General features: G+C 33.7%; 1 protein-coding gene across 1 annotated transcript in view; it reads left to right on the forward strand.

Annotated features, from left to right (window-relative positions):
• Positions 1 to 22,382, forward strand: part of LOC109544380 (CKLF-like MARVEL transmembrane domain-containing protein 4) — a 59,905-nt gene that overhangs the window by 34,841 nt on the left and 2,682 nt on the right. The window contains exons 3-4 of the mRNA XM_048666877.1: positions 14,519 to 14,686; positions 16,399 to 16,518. Of these exons, the coding sequence (XP_048522834.1) occupies positions 14,519 to 14,686; positions 16,399 to 16,518 (288 nt within the window). The remainder of the gene's footprint in view (positions 1 to 14,518; positions 14,687 to 16,398; positions 16,519 to 22,382) is intronic.

The following is a 22,382-nucleotide window of genomic DNA, read 5'->3' on the forward strand; positions in this document are numbered from 1 at the left end:
ATGTGATGTAGTTGTGCTGAAACCCTTAAAATCTCTAGCAGAAATTTGCATGCATTCTGTGACATAAAACCGCAAAGCACCGAGAAGTTGGCTTATCGGCGACACAATTACAGACAGGACAGACAAAGTACATAAGTAACATTAAAATATTCGTAGACTTCTTCGAAAATTAAGTTATAAACTGGCCTACGTGCCATTTATATTTTATTATTTTTCGGTCGACCGACAACAACAATTTTTTACACAGTGAGGTTAGATCAAGTCTTTAAACGGCGTTTAAAGCTATAAACGCCCAAAATCGGCCAGTTCGTTTCTTTAAACGCGTTTAAGCACAAACTAAGTTTAAGGTTCTGGTGAAATCCGTTTCGCGCCTCAAACTGAGTTTCAGACGTTAAACTGGTTTAAGATCGCTTGATGAAAATGGGCCTAAAACTATTTAATCAACACTTTGCGTTCCACCATAATTTTAACCACGATTATGGACACTTAATCAGTGGTTAACTTAATCGCCTAAAATGACTGGTTATTGACGATAATCACGATTAGTGTAGTACTATAACCTCAAACAATTTTAAGTAAACACATGTTGGGTTTGTTTTATGGCGATGTTTTGTGGCCGACTGATGAGAATAGTGACATTCAGGTTGTTAGAAGACCCCAAATATTTACTCCGCGAGTCTATTATTTTGAAATCATGAACACCTTGAGTTTTTATACGCTATTTCGCTTATCGAAAAACACTGTCCAAATGTTACTGCTGAAAATAGAAATAGACCTGCAACACACTACAGAAAGTTATGATAAATAAGTAATAGTAAAATTGCCACATGTTCATTAAATGGATTTTTTAGAAACAACACTATTCCACCCACAACACAACTTTTACTTGTGTTGAAGTATTATGCAACTGGATCGCATCTTATTGCTGCTGGAGACTTTTTTCGAGTAAGCAAAACTAGTCCGCATCGAATTGTACATCGAGTAACTGCTGCAATAGCCACATTAGCTCGAAATTACATTAAACTCCCATCTACAAAAAGGGAAATAAGTGCAGCACAAGTAATTTTTTATGCATTAGCTCTTTTTCCCAAACTTATTTCAGTGTTGGACTGTACTCATAATAAGTACAACGCTTTGGGGGAGACAACGCAGAAATATTTCTAGATAGAAAAGGATATTTCTCTATCAATGTTCCAGCGACATGTGAATACTATTTTGGGAGAAAATTATTTCAGTTGATCTGTCAGCTGTTTGAACCAATCAGAACCGTGGATTCAAATGAAATACGATCTTACCCGGTGAGACTGATGATAATCGTTAGATAATCATTTAAAGGAGTTCCGGTTACGGAGTTAAAATGTTTGTTGTGGAACAATTGACAATTTAATCATGATTAAAGTGGTGATTAAAAAATTATTGCGATTAATTAACCAAGAATTTAATCACTCTTGGTGGAATCGGGCCTAAGAATAGCTTCTAATTCTGATTTATTTTTCTGACTGTGTGTATTTGTTATGATATTTTTATCTTTCCTGGGTCGCAGGAAGCTAGAGATGTCTAGCTTCTAGTCTTTCGGCATTTTCTGCACGAAAGACCCGCGAACTAGTCTGCTGTTTACTACCCTCAAATTGATTCCTACAAAAAAGTGAAATTTGATCAACAAGGCGAAAGTGTCGCAATTGAACCGCTAATTTCCGAAGCCATTGTGAGAGCAGTAGTTATACCCAAGAATAAGACGGTTTTGGAGTTTCGTATAACTTTGCCTCTATCTTTTCAAGAAACAACTCATCAAGTGATCGTTTTGCACCAGTGCTACATCTGGACTGCTGGAACTACTTGATGCTTTAAATTGAATTTCGAACCTCCCTGTATAACCAAATTAACTACGAGAAAAAGTTAATATTTGAAAAGCCTATTCGCTCTCATCAGGCGGGTTAAGCTTATACATATATTACGAGCAGGTAAGAATAACTAACTTTTATAAATACGGTATGTTGTGGTTAATATCCAGTGATATAATCGTCCAGGATGTGGTCGCCGTCGCCTGGAAATAGGTGCAAAACTTTATAAAAAGTTTGGACTCTCATTTATTCAACTTTGGAAAATCAGAATTTATGTTGTTTTTTAATGTGAGAACTAGCGTCAGTGCAGATATTATATGATATTAAGTTTTACATGTACTTTAAGTTATGTAGGCAGGTACTTATTAAATAAAAAGGGACAGGCAGATCGGTTAAAGAAAATTACATAAAGTTCATCAAGTAGAGATTCAGAAGGTAAACTGTTTAAAATCGAGTAAACTATCATTTTGCTTCAAGCGTCAGCTTCAAATCACAATTTCTAATTCTGTAAAAGTGTTGGTTACGGCTCACCTATAATATGTTCTCTGTCATGATAGTGGTAATAGATTGCGGTAATAGACGAACATTCTTCACGTTCCTAGCTTGGTATGTAAAAGCCGATAATTGCGACATGCGCTGGTGGGATAAGTATCGAAAGGTAAACAATCTAGCAAATCATTGTCTCGATATGTATTCGCATACCTGTTTCTAATAAAATTTTGTAATAAAATTGTTCGATATAAATTATGCACAATTAGCTGTCGGTTTGCGTAGGTGCCATTAAAGCCTTTATATGTTGGAACCATTGGGAAGAGAACATTTTGCACTGACATTAGATAACATTCGTTAGCAGTGGATATTGAACCCCAAAATTGCACTTAAATTATATTAAGTGGGTATAGATCATTCATCGCTATATTTCGACTACGCTTTTAATAGTCGTTATAACAACTACTTAGCGGAATACTGGAATTGGTGGTTTTGGACTGTGAGCTGTCGCAAACAGAATCAATAGCTGAATGTCTGTTGATATACAAATAAAATATTAATTATAAAAAAAGCTTTCACGTAACAAGTGATTGTAATAGACAGTTATAGACGTCTGATCACTGAATGAGTAAACTGTTGCAGGCCCATAAGCAGGAACACTTTGAACGTACGAACTTACGGCTAATTACGATTAATTATTGAGCTTTCAACTCCAAATTTTCTGCATACATAACGTTAAATTAAAAATAAAATAAGTTAAATTAGAAACACAAATATTTCGCTTCCATCACACATATTTTAAACACATTGGAAAAAGTTTCATAAGAAAAAATTTAAAACTAATTAGAAAATTTGTAGACACAAGCCTGTAAAAACAGGAAACTAAATAAAATGCCGTGATGCGGAGATAATTAAAAATCAGAAGATACAATGTTTCCTAGATTGAAGCTCTGATGGGGCACAGACAAATCTGCTCTACTATATGCAAATTTTAAAAGACGCAGCTGTACTGTTTCTATGTAAATATTTCACATTTCACATATTTCAGTTGTTCCATTAAAATTCTGAAAATGATTGCTCGGTTATGCATCACGATATTTCCAGCCTGGCATCCTAGGGCAACTTAAGAGAAATAGCCAAAACGTTGAGGTTCTCAGCTTCAGTTTTGAGGATAAATTAATAGAACTCGTGTGGACTCCGGAGTCAATTTTAGTATCTACCTGTAGTTATAAAAATTTGACGCGGAAACATGGCTTGCGTCCCAGAGGCCCAAGATTCCAGAATATAAAATTGAGCGCGCTAATAGGTTAAAGTTGTTGCTCATAAGAGAAAATGTTGCCAACGATACAATAGATACTCTTGCATGCAGTAGACTGCGACACAGACATTCAGCAATATAAAATGTTGGAGCTGAACTTCAGGGTGGAGCTCTGGTTTTCTGCTTACTTTCTTAAACTTCCATAGACTGTTTCCGCCGCTGATAAACTCCCCACAACTGGACGATTATAGGCACTCTATGCTTTACAAGAGGAACAAAACAATCCCGTTTTGTTCTGCGGTCGACATCTTCTATTAGGGAATTGTTGCTGTTAGGCGAATGGAAAAATATCTGTCTACTCGCAGTGATCGAGGATATACTGAAAGGAATATGCCAGTAAATTAGAAGAGGCTCTTTTCTTTGATCAGTCCGCATAAACGAAAGAACAGCACTGTCTTAAATTAGAAAACTGTGGTGGCGTTTCAATGGGACATCGTCTACCAATTCATTTATTTGAATAATGATTATCCAACCATTATCTAACTGGAAGTACATACTGCGGAGCACCTGCAAAAACTGCACCATTCAAGTTCCTCCGCTATTAATTAACTACCCAATAATAACACCCTCCAATTAAAAGCCTTTCAGGGCACTGGATATACCTTCTCTAAATATAATCTAACCAATAACGGCAGTTTTGTTTATTAACAATACCGTTTAAATAAAAATAACACTTATCAGTAAAACAAATTATTTTTACAAGCCCGGGTTCGTCACCAATTTCCTGGGTTATAGATTTACAAAATTTAATTCTTCTGCCCGGGTTGTCGTTAGAAAGCTTTTGAAGAATTGTCTGTGGATGACTCTTATTCGACTTTAGTCGTTTTCTAATCGATTTTGTGGGTGAGACCTATTCTGGTAACTTACATTCTGGACCTAACTGGTAAGATAAACTTGGGTTCATGGCAAACTGACCGAGAACTTCAATCTCAGCTGTTTCTTCAAGTAGTCTTGGTGCATGTCTTTTCCTATTACATGGAAATAATTTCATATGCGAATTTTCGAGTATTTTCAAATCTTGCCGGAAAATATTTGTAAAACTGAGGCACACCCACTTCAATTAGTTTAACTTCTAAATTTGAGTGGCACTGAATCTCAGTCACTTTGCATATTACTGGGTACTGAGTATATTTTTATTGAGAACGTCGAAGAAAACACACAAAGTTTGTCTTCCAAAGAATTAAAAGCTTTAAACTTTGTTTCAAATTCAGTATTTTAATTTTTGTCTGCATATTCTTGATCAATCATATCGGTATCATCTAAAGTGGATTTGTTCTTGTTGCACGTTAGGCAGCACAATTAGGAAGTGCCTTAAATATTCATTTTTGAGTAGATTTTCCAACAGAGATAGTTTCCATATGAATGCTTTCTTAATGTTAATCATGTTCGTAATGATCTGATCCTTGCCTTGTAAATTTAAATAGCATAAGTGTTTCGTTAGATCAACCATAAAAGATAAATCTTGCAACCATATTTGATGGGTGAAAAAGCTTGTATCTGAATTTTTAGTTTGTAAAAACGAACACATTTATTGTTTCAAATCCCAGAATTGTTTAAAAGGCTTGGAGCAAGAAAACCGACGTAACCCACAGTGAATTGTCGTTGATATACGCCTCCGGATCTTAAAAAAATTTATAACTTTTTTTGTATATGACAAAACATTCTCCATTTTGATCACCTTCGTGTATAGTATTTCTTGATATATATTGCATAGCGCATGATTAATTTTTGAACCCTGGATTTTCAGCTTATCGTAAACCGAACTCCATTTCAGCCAATTAGCCAATTTCAAATGATCCTTAGAGTTAATGAGTAAAGTGTAAAAGAATATTATAATTTTATATGCTGGTTTGGTTTCCAATTTACATTTCTATTTTATTTTTACTTTGCGTCGGTTATATTGATGGCCCACAAAAATGTTCATCTCGGACACTCTAGTTGCTAGTTGGAGTGCTGCGTCGCAGAAGGGGATATGGGCAAAATTAAAAATACTATATTACGGTACAAGCGACGAACGTCGAAGTCCGCCACGGCTTGAACTTATATATAATATATATAAATATATACAAATAATGAATATATAATATATATAAATAATCTTTATTTCCTATAGAAACGGCTATCCACACAATTGGTCTTTCTGCCCTTGTGTAGTACATATGTATCTTAGCCTAGCTTATTCTAAAATTAATTCCAATTTCCAACACTCGTATCAACTAATCAGCAATAAAAAAAAGAAAATTCTTGGCTTACAAAACAAACAGGTCTTAGTAGTTAGTTCAGTTGCGTTTGTAGGTGTTCTAGTTAAGTATCTGTTGGGGTACGAAAACGGGAGTGTTTTGTCTGCCTTGTAAATATATTTAACAAAATTAAAATAAGAAAATATTAGTCAAAAACTGTAATAAACACACCTACAGCATTAGTGCCGTAGTAGATAATGCACTTATATGTACGTAAATAGTTACGTAAAAGTTCGAGCTGGGATCTAGGATGCAACTCAGGGACATGTGCTGTAACTTGATTTATAAATACCCTTTAAGTATATTTTTCAAGGTTGACATTATTATAAAGGCATATTTAAACATATTTATTTCAACAAAAGCCAAGTACATGAACATGTTTTAATTAAATTCAGATCAGAGAATTGAGCGTTAATGAACCCAATAACGCCGTTTTCTCTAATGGAGCTTCAAAGCGACAAGTTTTCATTTCTAATAAATGGATTTGAAAAGCCGCTTGTCACGAGCGCTACATAATTTATTGTTATTCCATTATGTTACATTTGGCAAATAAACGATGTAGAAAATTTGGGAATTTGAAGTTTTTTGTATCATTCGCAGAGCAGTGTTCAGAAGCAAGATCTGTTTGATTGGTAAAGGTTTCCAAAAAGTTATTAAGATTGTTACAAGGTTCCTTTTTTCTGTATGAGATTTGGGAAATGGTATCTAACCAATCGTCCGGAGCTGGTATTCTTAAACTCTGGGTTATTGGATTATACAGCCTAGCTGTTGACCAAGTAAATATTTATTCCTTGCCTACTAAATGCACTGGTGCGTTAGACATGCAGCTGCTTCCGCGGCGACTCGAATAACTAGTGAGTTATGCAGTTCTTAATTCAGGCTAATCACGAATACATTTAGTCATACTAATAATTACTTGACAGTAAACGATTGAGTAATAAAGGCATGAATTAATAGGGGCAAATAAATGTTTTAAGCCATAATCGTGCGAAATTCATTGCAACTTTTAGTATTATTTACTTAAGTTACTAGGCTGTGATGCACAAATAAATATACAACATGTAGGCTGTTACAACATGTTAAATAGCGGATTATTTCTTGTGTTGATTGTATTTTCTATTAATAAACATTGCCTATCAACACATTATATTACATGGGTGATGTTATACGCCATCAAAATGTTATTTTACTTCTTTTAGTTTCTCATAAAAAAATACTGGCTGTAACTATAAAGCAGTTAAATCCTGCATGTCTAGGTTTTTTAAGAGAATACACTCAAATAGTTTTTTTGGCAGTGGTACAAAACGCCTAGCCAAGTAGTAAAAGAGTTGTCATTCTAAACTAGTACATTCATGTGTACATATTGCAATAGGATTTAGTAAATAAAATAATAATTATTGGTGTTCTAAATATACTCCATTTATCAACATCTGATGCGGAGTGTTTCTAAATTTAATTGATAATCCGAATTTAAGCTTAGTGGAATAAAAGGAGAACTTTAAAATAATTAACAAGCCTTGTGAAAATGCTGTATATTTTGCATTTGGGTACAGGATGTTAGTTAAATTCATTACAGCTCTTTCCTTCTCCCTGTAACACTTTAATCCAAATTAGGTTTTTGCTGATTTTAAATTTTGTCTCCACTTTCTGTAACTAATTGATTCCTTTGCTTGTCTCATGCCTTTGGTCCGTTGCAATTTTATCTCTCCTATCTTTGGGGTGCCAAATAGTGGTATTCTTGCACGATCTTTTTACTATCACCCCAAGTTGGGATCATTATTATTTTAATTACATCTGGTTCATTTTAGGAATTTTCCATCTTCTTGTGTGGTATTCCTGACTACTCCCCGGAATTATTCTTTATGCGAGCCCCAGTCCATTTCCTTGTTGTTTCATCAACGTCCATTACTGTAACCGTTTAGCACACCTCTACTACATTAGTCACCTGCATATGTATTTCAAAATAGGATTTACTACATATTAGCTGAATGCCCAATGCCTATTTATTAACGGATTAATATATATTTCGGTTTTGACACCTCCTGCAGCACAAGACATCAGCGATTTCCTTCTTGTATTCTACTGTTAACTTCTGGTACCTATTATATTGTTATCAAAGATAATTGCAGCTGCCAAATATTTAGATTGACCAACCATATTTTCTATCTGCTCTTGAAGGTTTTGTTTCATCGTTTTAATTCATGTGCGAGCAATCGTCTTCCAATATGTCTTCCAGAATAATGACATCTTCTTCTAATGATATGAAATTGTTTCACACGAATAGTTTTATTTCTTATTGTTATCCTTTGTTGTAAGAATGTGTTCTATTTGTCTTCAACAATTGCAGCAGTAGTTGAGATGCCGAGGTGCAGCTGCCATGCCATCGTTTGGGGGGTCGTCCAGGAGCTATTTTCCATACCAAAATTCCCTCTTTCGCGTTTTTTTGTAGACCCGTATTGTCCATCCTGTTCAGCTGGTCTCTTCACTCTCTTCTTCTATTGCCGCCCCATCTTACCACATCTTGAATGTCGCTATGTGTTATAATTTCATGGCTTCTCATGCGGTCTCGCAAACTACAGCCTGTTATGCCTCTTAATGTTCTCATCTCTGCTGTTCTGCGAGGTCGCTTCGTTGTGGGAGTGTATGTCATGATCCGTCTTACACAGGTCTTCGCACAGGTCACAGATAGCCCGATATCAACGACGGTTTTATTATTTGTGATTTCACTTCTTTTTCCAAGTCCCTGCTGCTTGTTATATTGACGCCTAGGTATTTGAGGTTCATGACTTGTTCTATGCTCTTTCCGCATGCTGTGAGTTTGCATCTGTTTGACTCCTTAACTATAGTTAGACAATGTGTTTCGTTTGACGATTGCTGCATTTTGAAATTCGATCGGACTTGTAAAGAAGCCTTTGCAAATCGTCTTCGCTCTACGATATCAATACGGCATCGTTAACGTAGCATATTACTCTGATTTTTTGCCACCATCCCATATCCGCGCCCCATCTTCTTGACCTCTGTGGTCATTTCGTCCACGATTATGTTGAATAGGGTATAGATTAGTCTCCCTGTCTTACTCCAGTTATTACGCATATTTTCTCGGACAGCCTATCTGCTACTTTTATGGGTGTGTAGTTATTGGTGTATATTTATATTATCAGCTAAAGCCACAATAAGGCAGCGACTCCCGGGTGCCGGGATCAAGCGTTTTCTCCTTTGAAACCACTGGCAACTGTGAAGATAGTCGACAGTTTTTTAAATTCTACTCTTCTTCTACTTCTCCCTAAGCAAGCTTTTTCCATGTTTTGATGCATTAACTCTATGTGATGATCTCGTTTTTTCAAACTCCTCACGATTGTCTTCTATGTGAAACATCGCATCCGTAGTCAGCTGTTCGAAAAGCAATGAATGAAGCTATGTCTTGTATAAGGTAATGATATATCCTTATATTTTCAGAACACATTTTACCGCCTTTTTAGGTATTCCTAGTACACCTCTGTCATTTTTGGGAGCTAGTGTGTTTTCATATTTCTATATTTGGCATTTGCGCTCATAAAAAGCAAATAACAAAGTTTCAGTCTCCTAACTCTATCGGATAGGGTTTGTAGTTCTTCATCTTCAGTCATCTGTTAGTATTGCAGTATCGCCTCCGTATCTAATATTATTGATTAGCCTCCCTCCAATATTCACCCCTTCTTCTCTCTCGTAAAGCGCCCTTTAAAGCACAAACTGCGAATTCAAATTAAACAATTGCGGGGACCGGACGTCCTGCTGGACGCCTTTTCGGATGTTGATTTCGTCCGTTTCCATATCTTCAAGCTGCACTACTACCGTTCGGTTTAAAGTAAAGTTCTTAAAACTTCATATGTCGCTTTGGTACAAGTTATACTTTTTAGATGGTCGATCAGTTTGTCGTTGATAGTCGATGAATATAGATTGTAAGGTGTATTTTAATATCTGGGACAAGTTGTTGCATCGAGGCAAATGGTAATGCTGGAATATCTTGTCTCACAAAGAATGCGACAAATAAATTAGTATCTTGTCGGTTTCGGAATAGTACCCTAATACAAAACGATGAAGATCTAAGAAACATATTCTGTCCAAAACATCTAACCGAGAAACTTATATTTTTCTTACCTTAAATCTTTTTTTGTAAAATTACATTAAACTGATTCACAACAAAAAATTAAATGTCGGAGAAATTAGATTATTCTAACTGTGCTGGCTACAATCAGAATCAAATAAAATATTGGAAATTAGATATACGTGTATAGATAGTTAACAAATTATTTAACATTCACATTGGTATAGGCATAAATTAGAAAGGGGGTAGCTAAATTGAGTCAGAAAATATCAATTTGGGAAGTGAACGCTTACGACAACTTGCCTCTGCATTTGCCCCTTCAATTGAATAAAAAATCGGCCTGCTCGATATCACTGCATAAACTATAAGATGTAGGTATATGTGTTTGGCGCACATACAAGCAATGTGAAACATGGGCAGTTGCATTTTGCCAAAAGATACATTTTATTTTTATTGCTTAATGAATCAAATCTTAGTAAAGAACTGTGATCAAATTTAGGACAGCACATGGATTCAATTACATATACGTTGCACCAGTCCAGCAAAATAAATTTATTTTTGATTGGTTATTGACTTATTGACCATTTTTTCTTATTAAATAAATAATCAACGTTTTACCAGTTTGCCTAAACAATGTATAAATTCTTGACGCGCGTTTCGGCAGCTATGCTAGCATCTTTAGAGGAAGATCAAAACTAAATATAGTCCAATATTTTTGTCACTCAATTGCTTTATTTCATTTAATTCAATAGTTGTTTATTTTCAAAAAAACGTTTGTTTAACAGTAAGTATTTCACGAAATATATTAACGCTTTATATTTTAAAGACCGCTGCGATATGGTTACATTTCAATTTGTTCCTCTAACTTTCTTGATCATAAAACTGTTTAGGAAAAATCGTTTATGGCACATAAGTACTTTTTTCGCAGTTTGATCAATTGTCCAAATGCATACTTAAAACACTCAAATATTGTGATGCAGGCACTATTCCTTGCGTTTGTAGAAATTCGAATTTTCGTAAATATTCTATTTGCCATTCTTGGATAAACCATGAATTTAACATTTCAGAGGAAATGGTTTAAAAAAAATTGAGAAAACCTAGAACATGTTCACATCTAACGGTAACAAAATCTTTACGGCTTATTGCATCATTTGCAATCCATTATTCGAACTTAAATCAAATATAAAACACTATACCTACTCGTCGTTTTGCATATAATTTATAATCAATTATTAGATGGTCTTTCGATTACTCACAGCTATTATTTCCATTCATTCACTTACCGCAACGTACAAATTTAGCTTGAAACAAAAAATTTCACTGTGTACTCAAAATAAATAAATTTTCTGTTGTAATTGACGTAACAGCTGGGTTTAGAACAAAAAGCAGTTAGAGGATGTCAGAAATAAATATTCAAAATCGTGTCGGTTGACAAACTTATTTATATTTATAGTTAATTTGAATTCATCCATATGGTGAGTCTAAAATTATAAAACCCCACAATTAGAAGCTATTTTAACAAACATATTTACTTCCGCATTCAAAATACATATATACTATAACACAAGGTACGTTTTTAGTGGGACACAAGTTTAACTGGAAAAGTTCATGAGCATCTTCAATCAAAATGTTCACCTAACCTTAGGTAAATAATGTGGCACGAGAAAGTAGCATAGTAAAAAAAGAAAATTCTATTACGATGGTTGCGTGACTGGTTTATGAACAATATTAAAGGTTCAGTGACTTTTACTATTTGAATACCTGCACTGCCTTCTATTGACTTTCGGTTTACGAACGCCGAATACCGTTAAGATTTCTTATCATTTCCTTGGGCAACCCAGACAAGCAGGTGAATTATCATGGTTTTCAATACAATTTGATCTACTAAGTTATATAGACCTTTAACATTTGGAGCAATTTCAATTGTAATATAAACTTGACCTTTCTTATGTAATAGACTAGAAGAATAGTGAATTTATTCAGTTAATGACGATTTCTCATTATAGGTATATTTTCAACAGTTTTAATAACCGTGCTTCATTAATTGGGGTGGTGATTTTGCAACTGAAGCAGGATAGTGTTGGAAAATGAACTCACCTCTATGTTCCTTAGGATGGCGATAAGAAATAGTAGATATACAGGGTGTCCCGCAAGCACATGATCAAAGGGATACTACATGAAACGAAGACGATCTGACCTAACTTTTATTAACAAAAAATATCTGGCTCCTCTGGTATTGATAGTCAAAGTTCTTCAAAAAATTTATCTTTTTGAAATATCGGGAGAATGGTACGATGTGCGATGTGAATGGTGCGAGATTTTACAAAGAGCACAAGATTGTGAATAAATGATTAGTGCATCAACTGAAAAAAATTAGTTGATTTCATCCACCAAATAAAAAGTTCTGGTAGTTTTTGTACCACAACACTCAAGAATTCACAACTTGTCCAAAACGGCTGAACTCGATTATTTCATCAAAATATTTGAGTCTTACATAAGAACAAATTCCCGGCCAGTCTCACCAAAATATATCTTACTATTCTCCCGATATTTCAAAAAAGATATTTTTTTTGAATAACTTTGACCATCAATAGCAGAGAAGCCAAACATTTTTTGTTAATAAAAGTTAGGTCAGATCGTCTTATCCAAAGAATATCGCAGTACCCGTTTGATCATGTGCTCACGGGACACCCTGTATACCTACCTAGAAGCTAATTCAAAATAAAAATATTTTATCATCTAAATTTGGTTACGATTCGATGGTGATACCGAAGCTATCTATTTCACACCATGTGGCAGAAAACCTCTAAAACAGCAAATCAAGTCTGTTCCCACCTATTCCCCGTCCTATTCCCATTCTCAACTAATGTGAGAACATTCACTGACATACATTGTATTGCTTGAGCAAAAATATTGCGTTATATGCAAATTTGTCATATCCGAAAGTTAAAAGTTTTCGAGGCGCAGGGTATTTTACTACTTTCAAAAATTGTGTGTGGGATTTTTTCTATCGAAAAATCCAAATATTCGGTTACTTAGCTCGTAGTTCCCAGACTGAGCAACTTCAAATAATCTGGAGCCATTTAGTTAATCTGTTTCAATGGATTGGAGAAACTGGTAGTTTTTGTTCTAATTGGACATCGCGGGGCCACGAAGAAGAATAAATCTTAAATCGAGTGATGCAGAATTAAGAAATTAGCAGACACAAGTAGCGAAAACCACGAGTGTAAGCAAAACAAGTATCCTCAAAATCTTATTCCTATCTTCATGTCAGAATTCAATTTTGCAGCTTTTTCGGTTTTTATGCCTAAACAGAAAAGCCATAGTAGATACTTAATTTTTCAATAATGTAACTGCAGAAGAAAACATTTTTTTTTAACACGAGAATAATTTAATAATAGGGTTAATAAATATGTATATCGAAGTCAGGGGAGAGCATTTTCAACAATTATTATATACTAATAATTTTCAAGGAGTTTATTGAGTTTGGTCTGGAGAGGAGCTGAAAAGTAGTTCTTAACATGCGTAAATAAATTATGTTTATTTTATATGTTTTGTTTTACTGAAAACTTAAGCAGAATATTTCTTTTATTTGGAGATGCAATTTGAGTTTGGTCAAAAAATAACTAGAAGATTTAATGTGAAATGTTTCGAAAACGGAGACAGATATCTACTTGAACTAAGTACATTTTTTTTGTTTTGATATTGTTGAATAACGAAATATTGCCGACAAAACAACGGTTATTTTAAAACTTAAAAAGTGTGCGTGAGATTTAACAAATTATTAAAATTGTTTTAAATGGATCCAAACGATTTAAAATTTGGATTTCTCAATCTGAAAAACTGGCAAACACAATTGTATTTGAAAATAATAAAACTTGTTAAGAGGCAAATCATTAACCCAAACCAAAACGTTTTCGCAATTTGAACCCTGTTCCTCTAGTATTATTAACTCTTGGGTAATCAATTTAATTTTAAAACAAATTTGCCCGTCATGCAATATTTTTGTGTAAACAATATGGCAGTTAATTTTGTCGTTTAAATTAGTTGAGGATCAGTATATGAGGACCCAGTATAATAATTAATTACAATCCAAATCTTGTTTATATTGTTAGTTCGCCTAGTAATTAAGAACTTGTAAACTGTGTTTTGAAGTGTGACTTGTGTTTGGCAAGATTATGTCGCATCGGTTCTGTGCTGGTCCGAATCACTTTTTCGGGTTGATGAGACGGTTCCAACAACAACCGGTTAAATTGGCAAAGCGGAACTGCGGTTACAGGTTACCCGTCTGGAACACTGTTATTTTAGCGGTTACGTTAAATACTGACCATCCCTACTGTGTACCATAGTTCTTTATGAACGCATTTATTAAGTTTTATCATCGGCTAACTACAATTATTGGAGGGAGGTCATATTCCAAATCTAACAAAACACCTTTTCTTAATTGCATCGTATTGAATATATCCCGCTTGTAAATAATTTCTCCACAAAAAATGTACAAATAAATTTAAAGAAACGTCTAAAATATTTTTTTTGTTTGTTTCAGGTGCTTGGTATCTTCTGCATGGCTTTAGCGTCCCCAGCATATTATGGAGGATCACACTTTTTCCTATTTGTGGTCACAGTCAGTTTTATTGGTACGATAATATGGATATTCGTTTATCTTCTGGGTATAAGAGAGGCACTTACTTTTCCAATTAACTGGATACTCACGGTAAGTACTTGTACACACAACTAGTGGTAAACGTTCTCTTGGTTCGTAATTGATTACTAAAATTAAAGTTGTTTCGGACTGAAATGTATCCAGAATTATTTTTTCCTCTAAGACCCTTGGTATCAGAAAATCTTCAGTAGTTTTCCAAAAGCCAATAAATATCCTGTATCGTTGGTCGTGTTACTGGACCCTTTAGATCAAAATTCAAACGGAATTAGTGTTTTTAAATATTTTTTAATATCCTAAAATAAATCGTGCTTTTGTTTCCGGGTAGCTTTTCTTAATTTTATGCATATACATAATGCATAATTTACATATATTTCTTAACAAAATTTAAATATTTTAATTCTACTAAATAATTGTCGGTTTTATTAGCCTTAACTTAAATAATCTTCAGTGTTTAATATAATTAAAAATTTCTATGCAATTCAGGGTATTTAACTTTGGTATACCTAAGATTCTAGTACAGGTGCCTTGTGCTACTTATACTAAATGAACACTTGACTAGTTTACCCAATGATTCGTTCTTATATTAATACTTGATTTGGTAAAATTGTTGATGCCATCTGGTCAAAATTGTGGCTTCAATGCTAGTTATTTGATTGAATCGTCTGTAGGCATCCATATAAGTCTTTATATTGTATTCGCAAAATCTTTTCTTCTATTCCGATTTTATGATCATATTTGGTAAGTTTATTTAGTGTTTCAATTTTAGTTCTAAATTGTTTGCGTTTGCGGTTGATTTTGTCAAACCTTTCAGGAGTCGCTTATCGGCAAACAAATCTTTCTAATGGTTAACCCTCAGCTTCATCTGTTGATCTTCAGAGTCACTAATGCAAAGACTTAATGAACTGGTTGGTTTTTTACTTACCAACCGTCACATATTTCTTTAAAGTTTGTTAGTTACTTTTATATGTTAAGAGGGGATTTTGGTTTTTCAACTTGTTGTTGCTAAAAGTTATATATTTTAAGAAAAGCAGTAAACTTTCTACATTTTATTAAAAGCGGCGAACAAATAATTTAATTTTGCACAATCTTTATTGTTAGCTTGATTGAAATTTATTTTTGCAATAAAGCTTTGTTAACTGGTAAACTTTCAGATAAACTCACAGCATTAAAACACACTGATTTTTAAATTTATTATTTTCTTACGGTTTATAAGAAAATTTTAAAAACAGATATTTGTACGAAAAGACGTCTGGTTAGTTTAGTCTAGCTAGTTTAGACACTGGTAAATCTGTCCTTAATTTTTATTGCGACAGGTAGCCCATATAACTTTTACACCGAACCTCCAATCCAAAATCGTTTTTGTGATTATGCTCGAAAAATTTCTTGTGATTTAGGTCCTGAAAGTAATTTGCTACTTTCAGAAAATTTTTGGGGGAGACTCAACCCTACTCGACGATATTTTTTGTACCAGTGCTGATAATCGATTAAGTTGTAAAATAAACACTTTCAATATGCTTTCTTGTATTTCAAAAATACATTTATTTAACAATTTGTACACCTTGACTCAAGTGGAACAGACCAGCTTACTCTCATGTTCAGCTCATTAAGTGTGTAAAATCTATTGTAGTTTTGTATAAGGATCGACTGCATTGACTAGTTTAATAATTATATAAGCTAACCGGTTAATAAAATTGATCTTTAAGTAGCATGACACCGCTTTAAAACACTTGTTCTGAATGTAATAAATTATGATATTTTTTTAGGAACTAGTAAATACGGGTATTTGCACAGTTTGTTACTTCATCGCTTTCATTCTACAACTGATTGTTTCGTCGTCACTACATCCAGGGCATCCTAGGAGGGGAGCGCAAATAACAGCAGGGGTAAGTAAAAATATCCTTTTAAAGCTTTGACTAATTCTAGCAGCAAGATTGCAATTTAAAAGTGTCGTTATTTATCCGAGATTTGCATATTTTGGATTCTATTTTAATTCCAATTAGTGCAATTCTACCACAACAAATCTATTACCATCTAGTTTTGTTTATAGCATCTTGCATCAACTTAATAAATAATTTGTTGATTTGTTTTTTTCACAAAACAAATAACGTTCGCTTTCAGTCGTTAATTTCAATAAACGAAAATTTAGGTAAAAAGGGCGAAAAAAACACACAAAATTCTACTAAATTAAATATTTAGTTCTATTAGTTTGACGAAAAAATTAAATTACATTTTCTTTAAAAAAAATTGTAGTAAACAGATACTAGATCAATTATGTTAAAGGGCAATTGCGGAAAATCGGGTCAAATGAAAAACTCCTAATATGCGTGACATGTGTTTCCAGAACTAAGTTTTCAATGAATAGTGAAGATTTGGATAATCGAGTGGGGAATGAGCTATTTACTAATTCAAAGCAACATGATCTACAGAATTTTCGATTTTCTTTTATTCACGAGTGCAAACGAAAGCGATAAATATCAGTTTACTTCACGATTACACAAATATGAGACTTTTTCTTTGTTATTTTCTCAAAACAAAACCTTCCAATTTGGTAACAATTGAGTGCAAATTGGTAAGCCAGATATTTTATTTTTCCACGAGTATTCACAATTCAAGTTTCATGGATATCTTTCCGTGACAAAGTGAGGTAAATAAGTTATATCGTAAGCTTGTTCTATTGCCAGAAATCTCGCTACGTGCCTGAAACGATACGTGTATGATAATGTGCAGATCTTTAAACCTTGTAGTTTTTTAATAAAATAAGAATGGATCAGCTCCGACACCAGTTATGCCGTAACATCGCATTCCCTCCATACCAGCTACTTGCTAGCAGGGGCATCTTAATTAACTAACGCAAACTATACGAAAAAAGTTAAAAAGTGTACATCTGAGCAATCCCTTCTAAGACTTCAAGAAGTTTAATTTAGACTGCCATTCACAACAGAAAAACACTAATAGTTGATGTCTTTGCTCTGAAGAATTTTGCTCGAATTAAAGCTTTGTTCGCAGCAGAACACTTTGATTTTACATATTATGTGTACTGTGGAAAACGTTTAACGTTAAACATTATATAATTTGTTAATCTGAGAAATTCCTAATGACAATTCAAGAAAGTTTTAATTTAAACTAATTCTCAGCAGAAAAACACTATTAACTTAATGAATCCTTAAGCAAAAAATAATTTGCTAATTTTTTAAAATTAGTAAAAACAGCGTGAAATCTAAATGGTCTGTCCTTCAATAATGAAATAAACAACAATCAAAACTTAGTATAATCAAGCCATGCTGTTATATACAGGGATTCGTAAATGTAAACCATAACGGAAGATTAATAATTTATTACCATCTCGATAAGAATGAAAAATACATTTTGAGCCATATGCTCTTTTAAGTAGGAATAATTTTCGAAGCGTTAGTTTACAGTTAATGTTTTAGAATGATGAAGATACTAGTTGAAGCTGAATAGAATTTAATTAAAGGACAAAATAAATCATGTCCAAATGGCACAATTCAATTTAATTTCTATTGATTATTAACGTTTACGTAATATTTTATTTTTAGTTATCAGCGGTTGCTACTGGTTCGACAAAAATGATCGGGCAAAGCTGAGTTCTAAAACCTTACCTTATTAAATTTAAATTAAATTTCTATTTTTCACGAAGCGGTTTGTGCTTATTATGATTATCAGATGAAAATGAACCGCTTAAACTTAAAGTGAGGTTCCTTTTCCATATAAAAGCGTGTGCTGTAACGGAATACAAATAAAAATCACTACGCATTTACGACTCAGTAATTAGTAAACAAACTATTTTCAAATATTTAACTAGTTATTAAAGTAACAATCTGTCGGATTGAAATAAAAGATATAAAATAATTTGACAAGTTTCTGAAGCTTTTTTCCTACGAAGAACGAACTATTAAAAAAATCCCCTTTGTAGAAATAAGTTTTTAAATACTGCTACTATAACATGCTTTGCCTATATAATTAATAATTAAAAGAACGTTTTCCGCTTGCAAAGAAAGTACATAATATTTTAATGACAAAACGCTGAAGGTTCTGATATTCATTTGAGCCGGACAAGTTAATACAATTGATAATTAATTGAAAAAATATTCATAAACCAGGAAATATGCATGGAAAATAACGTGTTTATTGTGTTATTTTACCTATTATATGTGCAATTACCTATCACATATGAATAAAACTTCATATAAAGAGCGTACTTAACTACTGAATTGCTCAGATGAAGTTGAAAATGTAGGGCAGCATAAACGACTATGCTAAAGTAGCTTAGTTAGTTGCGCGAGTTCTTAAATACCTAAATTTATCTATTACTAATTCATATTCAGGCAGCTAGATTTTTAATTCGTGACCCCTTTCTCTTACTGGAATGTCTATCAATTAACATAGCAGTTTGTCACGGACAAACCCATTATTATTATTGTTGACATTCTCACTTGGTTTCAAAGTAGATTAAACTAAAAAACAAAGACATTTTGCTAAAACTTGTTTTGCAATTAGAATTGTTGAATCAGACATGTTTGTGATAAGCACGAAAGTGCTGTATTCCTGTATGGAGATCATATAATGATTAAATACCTTAAATTTGCATAGAGATGACTCTAATATATCGTTTTCTCCATGAACGGTTTATTAGGGCTTAGTGCGCAAATCAAACTTTCTTAACAATTGAAAATTTAAAATATTTAAACAGTAGATTACAGACATTTTGTTCAAACGGTCCAATGAAAATAATATGATTATTGCTTCTAGTAAGAGCAATGTTAAATTGCAAAATATTTTCTCAATTGAATTGGAAAAGTGAGATTATTGTTAACCATTTTCCTTGCATTGAAATGTTTACCATCAAGACTCGCATATCGGTTACAAACAATATGTTACAAAAATAGTGCAGATAGCCTATTGAAATTATTTTTAGTTAGTAAAATCTCTTGGAAGAACGCACACCAAGTTTCAGCCGCAAGATCAGTTTATTTTTTTGTGTTGGGTGTTCATCTGAAACTGAAATTTGGCGTACTGATTAAACACTACTTTATGAAAGGCAAATCGCCTAAGACCTACAAATGGTCAAAAATGTTCACCCAATGAACAAGTGCATAATATTTTGCATCAACATTTGGGCCTAAAAAAGTTGTCCGCCAGATGGGTGCCGCGATTGCTCACTATTGATCAAAAACGAAATCGTGTGAGGTGTTGTATGGACGGTTTGCAGATTTTGCAGCGCAATCCGCGATACTTTAGGCGTCGTTTTGTGACTGTGGATGAACAGTCCAAACAGTGGGTTGGGAAGGGGTAAATCTGCACCAAAAAAACGTTTTACGACGTCTTCCGATTTCCATTTTCCATCAATCTCGGCCTTTCCATAGATCGTCTTCATTCTATCTGTCTCTAAGATCCCTGTCGATACCATCTGTCCAGCTTTATCGGTCTTCCGGGTAGTCTTTGCCCTCTTGGCTGCCAGTTCATTACTTGCTTCGGGATTTGGTGTTCTTACATTCTTAGTTTCTCAGTTGTTTGTTGTTCTCCGTTTATCACCATGGTCGCTGTCGTTTGTATGTTTACTTGCAGACTCCCGTGTTGATATTCTTCATAGAATTAGCTTTCGGGTCATATAGCTAAAATCGTCGTGGCCTTGCGCGATTAGTACCTACTTGATCATACGCGGATGATAGAGTAAATAGAGCTGTCTCTGAGACTGGTTTGCTCATAGTATTGCACTTCTCTTTTAATTTCTTCCAGGTTTCCTCCAGGTATATTTTGAATAAGGTCGGTGAGGTAATCCTTGTTTCAATCCTTTTAATCCTATGAAGCCGGGTGTTATTTGTTTTCCTGATTTTGTCTTCATTACAAGTTGTTTGTAGAGACTTGATGGCTTTAATTAGCTCGACATTTATGTTTGTTTTCTCTAATATTTCTCAGAGTTTGCTTAATGCAAATAAGAGATGGATTTGTTGGTTGCGTGCCATCTTGTCTCTATAACTTGCGTTAACGCGAATATATGGTCCACGACTGATTTACCCGCACAAAATCCAGCTTGTTCTTGAGCTTCTGTTTCTGAATTTATTTCCATCGTATTTTTCAAAATTTGTTCAATCATTCTGCTCATAGTGCTTGTGACCTCAATGCCTCGATAGTTCTCGCATCTAAACTTATCCCTTTTGTTGTGTATTGGGCTAATCTGTGATATGTTCCGTTCTTTTGGGATTTTCGATATATCTACATTTTTGCATTAGTGTTGTAAAATTTCTGTATAATCTCTCTGTGCCATATTTGAGGAGCCAACTTTTTATATAAGAACTGAAGCGACCCGATTATTCTTAAACCTTGAATAGGTAAATAATTTCTTATATGTGCTACTTAATTCAGCAAATGAAAGGAGTACTAGAGAACGTCATTGAATAAAATAAGGAATTTAAAAAATTAAAGTGAAACAACATGAAATTGCATACATAGCAACGGTATTTCACGATCATGATCAATTATTTGGTTTTCATGTTTTGATTTGTATCAACTTATCTTCCAGAATTTTTACTAACAAATTTGTACTTTGAAAACTATTTTGTTTTGTACAACTCGTATTTTGTAACTTGCACTAGTTGTCTTGGTTCTATCAATAAAGGGACAGGAGATTTGAAGAATATGGTCTTTTTAGCTTAATAAATTACTCCTTAGTATGTTTGAAATTTATGTTGCTAGAGTTAAAACAAAATTTCAAAAATGGTTGGGTAGCACTGAAAGCGATAACTCTTCTCCGCGTTGCAAATCTTATTCCAAAATTCATAGTTGAAGGCGCAAAAAGAGCTTCATTTCTGTTTCGCCAATTGTGTGAAACTTTTGACATCGTCAAGCACAAAAACCTTTTAGGATTACTATAAAATTCAGGCAAGGATAAAAATACAAAGGATAATCAATATACTCCAATCCTTATGGAATTAAATAAAGCATGCAGGCTTGAGATCTTCCTCTGCTTTGGCACAATTTATACAGCGACGAAATATTCATGACACCGAAAGCGTCCAGTAAAGATATGAAATTATTAAGGCTTCAATAATAAGTAGTCGTAGCTGTGCCGATGATCCTTGATGACCAACAATTTATTATATAAAACTTACAGATATTAAACACAAAGCTTATGGTTACAGAGTTACTCTCAACGGAGTAACTACAATAAACATCCTATTTATATCCATGATCATAAAAAGTAAACGCTGTCGATCTACACATAGGAACTGAATCAATCGCAAGAGAAAGAATTTTGGTTAGAAAGATATGGAGAACACGTAATGTTACTCAGACGAAAATCAAAAACTATTGAAAAGTACAATAAACTGAAAAAATTAACAACAGGGAGGTATCGAGAAGAATTATTAAAGAAGTGCAAGTACTAAAAATAAGGAAACGAAAATTGCCATACGATCTATTAAAATTTACTTTGCAATCATTTAGGTGTCAGAGACAAACAACATTTTTTCTTTTGAAATTCCAAAAGCCTCAATCTTTATTTCTGGCGCACTGCAGGTACAGTATGTAGAAACCTGTACAGAATGACAAATATTTCATAAAAAGTAGGAAATCTCGGCAGCAGTAAAATACGACGAATTGGTACGTGAGGATTTGCAAACAAATTGTTGCAATATTTGGATAGATCAGATTCAAAACACGAACTGGTGTGTACACACTGGAAAAAATGAATTAACCAATCGTGTACTTATTCAATATTTTTAGTCTT

The sequence above is a fragment of the Dendroctonus ponderosae genome, unplaced genomic scaffold (genome assembly GCF_020466585.1).
Source record: "Dendroctonus ponderosae isolate FM_Combo_2020 unplaced genomic scaffold, Dpon_F_20191213v2 Dpon_F_20191213_5, whole genome shotgun sequence".
In the NCBI taxonomy this organism is placed as follows: domain Eukaryota; kingdom Metazoa; phylum Arthropoda; class Insecta; order Coleoptera; family Curculionidae; genus Dendroctonus; species Dendroctonus ponderosae.